The 12,604-nt window shown below is 44.1% G+C and overlaps 1 protein-coding gene across 2 annotated transcripts in view; it reads left to right on the top strand.

Moving 5' to 3' along the window:
- LOC128701891 (serine-rich adhesin for platelets-like) overlaps window positions 1-12,604 on the top strand; it is a 354,089-nt gene that overhangs the window by 243,749 nt on the left and 97,736 nt on the right. For both annotated transcript variants that reach the window (XR_011393962.1, XM_070099856.1), the window contains exons 2-3: window positions 1,107-9,028; window positions 9,919-10,155. Coding sequence is in view for 1 of the 2 variants with exons in the window: in XM_070099856.1 (XP_069955957.1) it covers window positions 1,107-9,028; window positions 9,919-10,155 (8,159 nt within the window). In the remaining variant the exon portion in view is untranslated. The remainder of the gene's footprint in view (window positions 1-1,106; window positions 9,029-9,918; window positions 10,156-12,604) is intronic.

Genomic DNA, 12,604 nt, shown 5'->3' with positions numbered 1-12,604 from the left:
ATGAGAGAGCATAAGCGATTTGAAAAGTGTCACCATTGGCAATATTTCCCTTGTTTTGAAAGTTCTCGTTCTCAGACAAGGCATCAACGAACATGTGAACGTTTGCTAAAGGAACGAGTTGAACAGTACCTTCACCACACACACCTTTATTTATTTATTTATTTATTTATTTAATGTCTTTGCAAACAGTACATTGAGATTGTGTATATACAATAGTGGGTTGCAATGCAAAGAGAACCTCTATTATGCCTTGGCATAATTTCTTCATAATATTTCTTCAATATTTTTCTGCAGTCTGACGCACCTCCCTCATTACCTCAGTGTTGCTTCAGGTCACCTGTACTATCTACTATATATATATATATTAATTTTATTTTAGCTTACTCTGCATTAGGACTGAGGAAGTCACTCAGGGAGAAACTTTCCCCTTAATAAATATATTGAACTGTACACAAGTGTGTTTATCCACAGTTCCTCGCTACTGCTATTCCATTTACAACCATCGTTCAAAAGTCAAGAAGTTTTATGATTTCGGGAATTCTTGTCTATCAGATTTAAGCCAAGCAGGACACAGTTCTGTCCTCCACCCAGCGCAGCACCTGACTTCACCCGTTATGTATTCTCCATGTATTCTATTATCCATATTGGACTGACAAGCCACTAGGAGGCAATTAGTTTCCTTAATGAAGTGATTTAAATGGTTTAAGATATGTATCTCATTCATCAGAGTTATTGGTGTTGTTAATCACTACTGCAACACAGAGGTGAGTATCTTTCACAGTGTATATATTCTCAGGTGTGTAGTGTATATATTTCCAGGTGTGTAGTGTATATATTCCCAGGTGTGTAGTGTATATATTCCCAGGTGTGTATCTCTCAGTGTTATTACACTGGAAGTTTGCCTTAATCCCTATTTTAGGAATTAAAGTGTCCTTGAGTGATGGTGCATATGTTACAAGCACTGGCATAGAGGCCAGGAAGCTAAACGTAATTAATTATCCCAAATCCAATACTTTAAAATATATGACCCAAGGAATAATCCCGCTGGGAAGACTTGTTATTTTACCTCGAGTGTAAGGTTAACCTATAGTTCTTCTTTCCCGCAGGGTTGTCTCTCAAGTGTGGCGAGGAGATCCGCTTACACCGAGGAGAGAGGAAGGTCCTCCGCTTTTGGAGTTCCAAAGACGAATCTCTTAGTGTTGAAGTCTTGCCAAGAGTCACAGTTGATGGAGGTGAGGTAGGTTTTACAGGGGGAAGTTCTGTGGGCAACAGCACCTCGTACCTGACTGGCGCCGTCTCAGAAGACCAAGTTGTTAACAGTGTCAGAAGTGACCTGGAATTCAACGACGAGAAAGTCAACGATTCCACTGACAATGTCAGTATGGACGAGTCACACTACTCCTTTGGTGTCAGACTAACGACTGAGTCTCCTAACAAAGTATCCACAACGGAGAGGCTTGGAGAGGCACAGACTGCACACCAACAACTTATTGAACATTCTAGCACAGTCGCCCCACAGCAGAAAGAAAATAACACTCTACACAATAAAGAAAACGAGGGTCCCGGTGTCCACACTGTATTCCTAGACGATTCTATAATATATGACTATAAAACACAAGAGGAGTTCCCTTCTTATGACGAACCTGATCAAAATCCTCATCGTTTCGAGAACGAAGGAAAAATCACGTCGGTGGAGACGCCTTCCTCAGGTGACAGAACGAGTTTGAAGGAGGACGTTAATACTTGGCAAGAGGAGCCTCAGCTGAGTCCCATCGTCATTAAGACAGTGTTGACTCCCCAGCATAAACAAGAAGAAACATCTCACGAGTCTAATGCTCTTCATGGAGTAGAAACTTCAAGCAATTATTCACCAACGACGGCAGACGCAGGATTTGAGCTCTACACGACATTACAGCCATCACAGTATCTAAGACCCAAAAACACTACGGTCTCAGGAATAAATGGAGCCATGGATCAAGGAACAGCTGGAACTATGGATCACGAAACACCGACGTCCCCTGAGATATCAGGAGATATGGATCATGGAACACCGACGTCCCCTGAGACAGCAGGAGCCATGGATCAAGGAACACAGAAGGCCACAGAGGTACCAGAAACCATGGATCAAGATACGTCTACAGATGATGAATTGCTTGGTGAAGACATTGCGAAAACTCCAGCAACATCAACTGAAGTCACGGTCACCAAGGACCCCCCACCGGAAGGTCAACGGCCCGTGAGCAACACTACTGCAACGCAAAAGGTTGAAAAGCCATCTAACGATTCAGAAAGCGAGATAAACAAGGCAGAAAACACAACGGAGTCACAAGAAACAGACCACCAAATGCACACAACAGCAACAGTTCTTCAAGACAACGGCGAGGTGGTGACCCAGCATGTTATATCGTATACATACGAACCGTCCAGAGAAGAAGACAACCAAACACTTGCTGCAGCAGACTTAGCCTGGGAAAAAGTTAAGATAATAGGATCTGTAGAACTATCTGCTCCAGAAATAACCACAGACAGCCTAAGAACAGACACAGAAGATATTACAGAAGCTTCAGAAGCAACCACAGACAGACTAAGAACAGACACAGAAGATATTACAGAAGCAGCAGAAGCAACCACAGACAGACTAAGAACAGACACAGAAGATATTACAGAAGCAGCAGAAGCAACCACAGACAGACTAAGAACAGACACAGAAGATATTACAGAAGCAGCAGAAGCAACCACAGACAGACTAAGAACAGACACAGAAGATACTACAAAAGCTTCAGAAGCAACCACAGACAGACTTAGAACAGACACAGAAGATATTACAGAAGCAGCAGAAGCAACCACAGACAGACTTAGAACAGACACAGAAGATACTACAAAAGCTTCAGAAGCAACCACACACAGACTTAGAACAGACACAGAAGATACTACAGAAGCTTCAGAAGCAACAACAGACAGACTAAGAACAGACACAGAAGATACTACAGAAGCTTCAGAAGCAACCACAGACAGACTTAGAACAGACACAGATGATACTACAGAAGCAGCAGAAGCAACCACAGACAGACTAAGAACAGACACAGATGATACTACAGAAGCAGCAGAAGCAACCACAGACAGACTTAGAACAGACACAGAAGATACTACAGAAGCTTCAGAAGCAACCACAGACAGACTAAGAACAGACACAGAAGATACTACAGAAGTAGCAGAAGCAACCACAGACAGACTTAGAACAGACACAGAAGATACTACAGAAGCAGCAGAAGCAACCACAGACAGACTTAGAACAGACACAGAAGATACTACAGAAGTAGCAGAAGCAACCACAGACAGACTACAGTCAAACATAAAAGATGCTACAAAATCTATGGAAGCATCATCCGACAGACTAAAAACAGACGTTGAACATATTACAGAAACCACCACAGACAGACTAAGAACTGACACAGAAATAAATGCAGATGCAACAGAAGAAGCTACAGATAAAACACCAACAGACACACAAGAAAAGATGGAGGTAGAAACAGTCACAGACAAACTGCTCTCAGAGGATAACATTACTGAAGCAAATGAAGAAACAACAGACAGACTAACAACAGAAATGAAAAATAATACTCAAAAAATAGAAGCAGCCACAGACAAAGCACAAACAGTCACAGGAGACAACAAAAAAACATCAGCAGCCACAGAGGAGCAGCCTGCAGGAAACACGAGGACTGATGAGCACCTCTCCCACAGACTTGAAGACCAAACTACAGCAGCGGGTGACGACCGCCCACAGGAACACTTCATTTCAGAGACCCGGCAGCAGATTACCACAGGTCCTCCAGAGACACTGGAAGTCTCCGAGTCAACAAGTACCTCACTCCAAGAACAGCCAGAAACCTTACCTGTAACAGACCTGTCTGGAGACAGAGTTGCAACAGATTCCCCTTCATCTGCCACAGAAACGACCAGTGCTCTCATTCCCGCTGATCTGAGGACGGAACAAATCTCAGACGAGAACTCTGATCATAAAAGCACTACTGTAGCAGCGGTAAGTTCGTCACAGCACTCTACTGGTCTAGAGGTCGGAGAGGGTCTTGAGAGTGAAGCTGAGACGGAAGCCTCAGCTGGTATAAACGTAGAAGTCACCACCAGTACCCGAGTAGATGTATTATCTCATACCAAAACATCAATAACGGGAACCACAGAAGCCTTCATAGACACCACAGGAAGAGGCGACATAGAGGGAACTGAGGAATACACAGCAGAAGATGCTATAATAGGTAATCAGATTTCAAATATCAGAGAATCTGTTACAGACACCACAGACAAAGCCACAACAGAAAGCAAAGAATCAACCATAAGCACCACAGAGGCGAATGCAGGCGACGAGCAAATCCAATCAGAAACCACACAGATTTATGCAAGCACCACAGAAGAAGCTCCTATCAAGACTGACATTAACGACACCCCTACAGACACCAGGGAAGAATCTCCTACAGACAACAGACACGAAACCCCAACAGACACCAGGAAAGATACCCCTACAGATAACAGACAAGAAACCACGGTAGATACCTCGGAAAACATTTTTAACACCAATGAGACAGCCAGCGCTTCAGCAGACATGATGGAGCAGGCAACCAGTGACCAAGAGAGTGATGTGACAGCTGACAGCCCTGGATGGTTCAACATAAATATTAATGACTACCTAAATGGCTTGTATCACTATGTTAGCGGCGGCCAAAAGAAAGCTGACGGGACTGACGGGGCTGACGGGGCTGACGGGGCTGACGGGGCTGACGGGGCTGACGGGGTGGGTGGTGGAGGCGAGTATGAAGCAACAACAGTACCTTTTGTTGTAGAGGAACCTGGTGATGGTGAAACCGCGGCACAACTTACTACAGACTACTCAGGAGTCACTGGTAATGTTCCCGCAGATAAGGCTACTATTGATACTGACATCAGAGAAAGTGTACATCATAGCCAGAATGGTGGAAATGACGTATTCAAACAGGGCACTAGTGTCACTCAGGGTACGGATTTGCCTTCGGTTACGGAAATTAAAGTCTCGGGCTTCCAGAGAGTCACAGACAAGGCTCAAGACCCATCAACCAACTCTCCCACAGCAACCACGAGTATAATCGTAGAAGGAACAGAAAGCCCAACTGTTGTGGGGTCAAGCAGTCATGTCAAAGACAGCGGCACCAATAGCACCAGCACGACAGTCAAGTCAACAGACACAAGTGAAACTCACCGTGAAGACGTTTTTGATAGAATTATAGATCGTCTAACTGACGCTCTCGAGAATGTACCTGAGGAGAATCTTTTACGAGAAAATAATGAAGATCTTAATATTAGCAGCTTATTTGGTATAAAGCACAGCGACCAACCAGCATCTCATCTCCCCGCAGAATACCGCGAGTCAGCGTCAGTATCTACACATGGCATTATTGATGAAGGCGACGTTACCACACCACTGAGTCTGCTCGACTACCTGCCACCGATGGACTCCCTCGCCATGGCTTCAGTTTCCGAAGGCAGCGCTCAAACCTCCCTCAACCAAACAAACACCCTGAAGGAAGCATTAGCAGAAGACTCGACGGAAACTCTGATGGAAACCCCTACGGAAGCACCTGCAGAGGCACTAACGGAAGACCTGACAGAAGCTCTTTATTATGAATACCCAAAAGTCAAAGACGAGGAAGATTTCAAAGGTTATGACTACTATGAGGACCTTGTTGACTCACTGACTGCCCAAGACAGGCCATACGAGGACAAGGATGATAAAACAGATATGATAACAGTAACCACAGAGCCAGACAAAACATCCGAAAGCACCATCCAACCTATAAGTTATCCTCACACCCTGCCTGAGTTCCACTATCCTGACCTGGAGGTGACCACAGATGATCTCGTGGCTCACATCTCAGAGACAGAGAAAGTCAATGGAAAGCCACTTCAAGAGAGTAAGAAAACTGAAGCAATCTCCGGACACGATTTATTAACAAAGGATGAAGCCAGTGGAAGTGAGGAGCTCACTCCCACAGACTCTTCACTTACTGATCTGAATAAGGGAGAGGAAATAACAACCACTCCTGGTGCTACTGAAGATGTCTCACTTGCCATAAACAATCATACTAACTCCTCGACAGAATTATCTATTCCTATGTTAATTCTTCGCAGCGGGGAGCTGCTGAGTAATCTTCTGAACAGCCAGTATATGAAAGGCAACAGCAAGGTAGTCATCAAAGAGCAGGGCAGCAAGGTGGCCATCAATACTCCAGCACAACTGATTGATGAGATGCATACAGTAGAGGGTGTTGCTTCACATGCCCTGGACCGCGCTGACATGACCACCACAGAACTTCCATCAGCAGATCTCATGGTGTCAGTAACTCCCTATCCACCAGCGTCGGCAGATCAACAGGTGAAAAATTCACCTAATACGGTTGTGGAAGTAAGTATGACAGGGAATCACGCGATAGGCACCGATACTGTGCAAACTGTCCCTGAACTCGGTGTAATTAAAACTACTGACACTAAAAAAGAAATAGAAGCAAAAGAAGTGATACAGACTCAAACAGGAAGTAATATTAAGGAAATGTTGACAAGCAATAGAGATAGCAACAAGGAAGGCTTGATGGGCCCAAGTGATGAATTTAGAGATGAAGAAGCGAAGGGATCCTTAGCTAACAAACATCATAGCTTCAGTGTAGTAACTGAAAATGGTACAGGGAAACAATCTAAGACACAAGATATACAGAATAAGAACCACGACCTAACACCTTCAACGAGTGACAAAGGGGACACAGCAAATGCCCAAGTAACGAGAGGCACCAACATTACTGCTGAAGGTTATGACACTAACGTAAAAACCAAGTCTCCACAGGCGACAACAGAACAAGAGGGTACAACTGAGGAACCAGAGATGGCTACCATTCTCATCCCTTATTCCTTTGTGCAGTTTCTTGGCCACGCTTCGACTTCTTCCCATCACGAAAATGTGGATGAGGATCCAGCAGGCAAAATCGAGGAGCTTCAGCCACCTTTCAACACAGGAGGTGAAGGTCCAGAGCATCCTGGAACAGGAATTACAAATGGAGTCAGGGATAGAAGCCCGGTTCAAAACGAAGGGAATCCTGATTATTACGTCAATGAAAGTTCATTCAATGTTGATGATAATCCCGTTGACTATACCGCTGACAGGCCTTTTTACGGAGGTGGTGAAACTCCAGCATCTGATGGAGGTAGTCCACAAAATAATGGTGGAAACAAGCCATTTTATAACAATGAAGAAAGTTTAGTGTATGGTGGAGAAGAAATTCCAGCACATGGTGATGAAGAAAGTTCGGTACATGGCAAGGAAAGTTTAGTGTATGGTGAAGAAAGCCCACTGAATGTTGGAGAAAGTCAAAAGTATGTTGGAGGAAGACCAGTGTATGATGGAGAGGCGCCTGTGTATGGTGAGGGAAGACCTGTTTATGGTGAAGAAAAATGGACTGAAGCTGCTGGAAGAAGACCAGTCTACGGTGCTGGAGCCAGACCAGTTCATGTTGGTGTAGAAAGACCAGAGTACGGCTGGGGAGAAAACGAAGCACACAACGAGGAAAGACCAACATACGGTGAAGAAACTCCAGTACACAAAGATGAAGTAAGTCCCTTGCTGGGGAACCAGGAAGCTGGAGGACTCAGTCGCAAAGACGACTCTGGGGCCCAAGAATACGGCGGAGACTCTCCTTTCTTCATCAAGCTGCCGGGAAGTCCCAATGCAGTGCCTGTTTTCCTCCAATATGAACCAATACAAATCAAATACATACCCTCCGAACAGCTAGACAAAAAGGGAGAACAGGAACATATCGGAGATGAGAGTAATGAAGGTATATCAGAACCAATACAAGATTCCCAGGTTACAGATGTCTCTATGCTTACGATGGAAGAGCGGAACAAGACAAAGGAAGACTCTGATCAGAAAGCGGGGACTGGCTCTCTCGGCAGCGCACTTGACAGAATACTGGATGACTCCGCTGCAACCTTTAACACCCAAGTCGTCGGACAACAAACGGAAGATAAAGAACAAAAAACTGAAAATTTTATTCCTCACAAACCAATAATAAAAGCACCTGACCCGTTCTTCCTGATGGAGGCGCCTCAACTTGGGAAGCCTGACCAACCACCCCCACACACACATCAACACTCATCCCATTCCCATGAAAATGAAGATTACTCCGTTGATCTCTCCAGCAAACTGAGCTTCGGAAGTGGCCGACCTGAGCCACAGGAAGGGACGGCAGGCACAGTGGAGGATGTTCCACTGGGAACTAAGCAAGAGATTCTCTACCCCGGAGATTACGACTCCCACGACGCATACACCGGCGTCAACCTCAGCTCCCTAATGAATCCAGTATTTGAGCTCGTCACCAAGACAACAACAATGTCCCATGAGGACCGCATGAACCCTCAATACACCCCTTTCCCAATCACAACTAATGCTCCGCGCTTAAGAGCAAACCCCATCCCAATGGACATTCTTTCTGTCCTTGCCACCCCTCGCCCCAAGACTACAGACACGCAGGGTGTTAGTCACGTGTTTTCCGGGAGCACCAATCAAACATCCACCCTCGTAACACAGCCGACAAGTACGATCACGAAAACGTTACCGAGTGTCGAGTACTCTCCCATCCCAGCCGTCAATTTCGAAGATTCTTACGATTCTCCCTTCATTCCCCATCATTTCTTTGACAAGGAAAACCAAATCTTGGCAGGCAACTCAGACCTTCCAGAGGGATACCCATTAATATTTCACGGGTTGCCACACAACTTGAAAGAGGACGCTTCTCCGGATAACACTCGCTGGGTCTCTGCGTTGCCCTACAAAACATCCGACGCAGCAGTCCACAGCACGACGCAGTCAACACAGCAAAACTCCGACGAGTACAGGACCACAACAACCATAATCACAACCAATACGGATGAAGCCATAATTTCTACACATCATTCTCCTCCTCCTTCGGAGCATCTGAAGGCACACCATCAGGTGAGAAAGTTTCTCGTTATTACCAGTACTGACTCACCATTGGTTTCCAATGTATTTCTTGTATATTAGAAACAGCAAGACCTCAGTGTTAATATTACACTATAGCCTATTGTTTTTAAACACTGTATTCCATTAACTTTAGTAGATATAACAGTGCTGATGGTGCCATATTCATTTCATAATAATAAGAAAAAAGTATAAGTATGAATTAATATTTGTAGTGATAATAATAATAATAATAATAATAATAATAATAATAATAATAATAATAATAAAAATAGTAATACTAATAATAACAACAATAATAAGAAAAACAATAATAATAATAATAATAATAATAATAATAATAATAATAATAAAAATAGTAATACTAATAATAACAACAATAATAAGAAAAACAATAATAATAATAATAATAATAATAATAATAATAATAATAATAATAATAATAATAATAATAAAAATAGTAATACTAATAATAACAACAATAATAAGAAAAACAATAATAATAATAATAATAATAATAATAATAATAATAATAATAATAATAATAATAATAATAATAAAAATAGTAATACTAATAATAACAACAATAATAAGAAAAACAATAATAATAATAATAATAATAATAATAATAATAATAATAATAATAATAAGAAGAAGAAGAAGAAGAAGAAGAAGAATGTAGTAATATATTAAAAGCGACATTCTCATGTGATAAGCTTCAAGGAGAGTGAACGTTGATGCTGGTCAAGGGATAATGATGGTAGAATTTAAACTTTTCTTTCCTTTGCTCTGATGTGATTACTTATCATTCACTAGGCGCTTAATGACCCTTACGGGTTAAGCACTTTCCTATTAATACAATGATATCGCTCTACATCTCACAGGAGTGGGTGTTCCCCCAGTCCCGGCAGGAGCCGGATACAGGAGAATACTACAGATCCCATCATAGCCGGGTGAAGCCTGGAAGAGGATCCTACTATAGATATCACTCCCGGCAGGAGCCTGGGGAAGGGAACAGCTCCGACAGGCTTCCCCAGCAGAGCCCAGCCCGAGTCTACTCTGCTTTCTACTCACCTCGTGAGATTCCAGGCATTGACCCAGCTGTCTTCAGTTACAGGAAGGTGAGTCTTAGCGCCGCTGTCTCTCAGTGTTTGTTCTGACAACCGGAGATCTGTCAGTGTGTATGTGTACTCACCTATTTGTACTCACATGTTTGTGGCTACGGGGCTCGAGATACAGCTCCTGGCCCCGCTTGTTCTCTGCTCGCTACTAAATCCACTATCTCCCTGCTCCAAGAGCTTTATCGTACCTCTTCTTAAACCTAAATATGAATCTTGTGTGTGTGTGTGTGTGTGTGTGTGTGTGTGTGTGTGTGTGTGTACTCACCTAGTTGAGGTTGCGGGGGTCGAGTCCGAGCTCCTGGCCCCTGTGTGTGTGTGTGTGTGTGTACTCACCTAGTTCTCACCTAGTTGAGGTTGCAGGGGTCGAGTCCAAGCTCCTGGCCCCGCCTCTTCACTGGTCGCTACTAGGTCACTCTCCCTGAACCATGAGCTTTATCGTACCTCTGCTTAAAGCTATGTATGGATCCTGCCTCCACTACATCGCTTCCCAAACTATTCCACTTCCTTACTACTCTGTGGCTGAAGAAATACTTCCTAACATCCCTTTGATTCATCTGTGTCTTCAGCTTCCAACTGTGTCCCCGTGTTGCTGTGTCCAGTCTCTGGAACATCCTGTCTTTGTCCACCTTGTCAATTCCTCTCAGTATTTTGTAAGTCGTTATCATGTCCTCCCTATCTCTCCTGTCCTCCAGTGTCGTCAGGTTGATTTCCCTTAACCTCTCCTCATAGGACATACCTCTTAACTCTGGGACTAGTCTTGTTGCAAACCTTTGCACTTTCTCTAGTTTCTTTACATGCTTGGCTAGGTGTGGGTTCCAAACTGGTGCCGCATACTCCAATATGGGCCTAACGTACACGGTGTACAGGGTCCTGAACGATTCCTTATTAAGATGTCGGAATGCTGTTCTGAGGTTTGCCAGGCGCCCATATGCTGCAGCAGTTATTTGGTTGATGTGCGCTTCAGGAGATGTGCCTGGTGTTATACTCACCCCAAGATCTTTTTCCTTGAGTGATGTTTGTAGTCTCTGGCCCCCTAGACTGTACTCCGTCTGCGGTCTTCTTTGCCCTTCCCCAATCCTCATGACTTTACACTTGGTGGGATTGAACTCCAGGAGCCAGTTGCTGGACCAGGTCTGCAGCCTGTCCAGATCCCTTTGTATTTCTGCCTGGTCTTCGATCGAATGAATTCTTCTCATCAACTTCACGTCATCTGCAAACAGGGACACCTCGGAGTTTATTCCTTCCGTCATGTCGTTCACAAATACCAGAAACAGCACTGGTCCTCGGACTGACCCCTGTGGGACCCCGCTGATCACAGGTGCCCACTCTGACACCTCGCCACGTACCATTACTCGCTGCTGTCTTCCTGACAAGTATTCCCTGATCCATTGCAGTGCCTTCCCTGTTATCCCTGCTTGGTCCTCCAGTTTTTGCACTAATCTCTTGTGTGGTACTGTGTCAAACGCCTTCTTGCAGTCCAAGAAAATGCAATCCACCCACCCTTCTCTCTCTTGTCTTACTGCTGTCACCATGTCATAGAACTCCAGTAGGTTTGTAACACAGGATTTCCCATCTCTGAAACCATGTTGGCTGCTGGTGATGAGATCATTCCTTTCTAGATGTTCCACTATTCTTCTCCTGACAATCTTTTCCATGATTTTGCATGCTATACATGTCAGTGACACTGGTCTGTAGTTTAGTGCTTCATGTCTGTCTCCTTTTTTAAATATTGGGACCACATTTGCTGTCTTCCATGCCTCAGGCAATCTCCCTGTTTCGATAGATGTATTGAATATTGTTGTTAGGGGTACACATAGCACCTCTGCTCCCTCTCTCAGGACCCATGGAGAGATGTTATCTGGCCCCATTGCCTTTGAGGTATCTAGCTCACTCAGAAGCCTCTTCACTTCTTCCTCGGTTGTGTGTACTGTGTCCAGCACATGGTGGTGTACCCCACCTCTCCGTCTTTCTGGAGCCCCTTCTGTCTACTCTGTGAACACTTCTTTGAATCTCTTGTTGAGTTCCTTACATACTTCACTGTCATTTCTTGTTGTCTCTCCTCTTTCATTCCTTAGCCTGATTACCTGGTCCTTGACGGTTGTTTTCTTCCTGATGTGGCTGTATAACAGCTTCGGGTCAAATTTGGCTTATGCTGCTATGTCGTTTTCATATTGACGTTGGGCCTCCCTTCTTATCTGTGCATATTCGTTTCTGGCTCTACGACTGCTCTCCTTATTCTCCTGGGTCCTTTGCCTTCTATATTTCTTCCATTCCCTAGCACACTTGGTTTTTGCCTCCTTGCATCTTTGGGTGAACCATGGGCTCATCCTGGCTTTTTCATTATTCCTGTTACCCTTGGGTACAAACCTCTCCTCAGCCTCCTTGCACATTGTTGCTACATATTCCATCATCTCATTAACTGGCTTCCCTGCCAGTTGTCTGTCCCAAT

This window comes from Cherax quadricarinatus, chromosome 69, assembly GCF_038502225.1.
Source record: "Cherax quadricarinatus isolate ZL_2023a chromosome 69, ASM3850222v1, whole genome shotgun sequence".
In the NCBI taxonomy this organism is placed as follows: Eukaryota; Metazoa; Arthropoda; class Malacostraca; order Decapoda; family Parastacidae; genus Cherax; species Cherax quadricarinatus.
The sequence above is the reverse complement of the archived record's forward strand: the minus strand, read 5'-3'. Positions and strand labels throughout refer to the sequence as shown.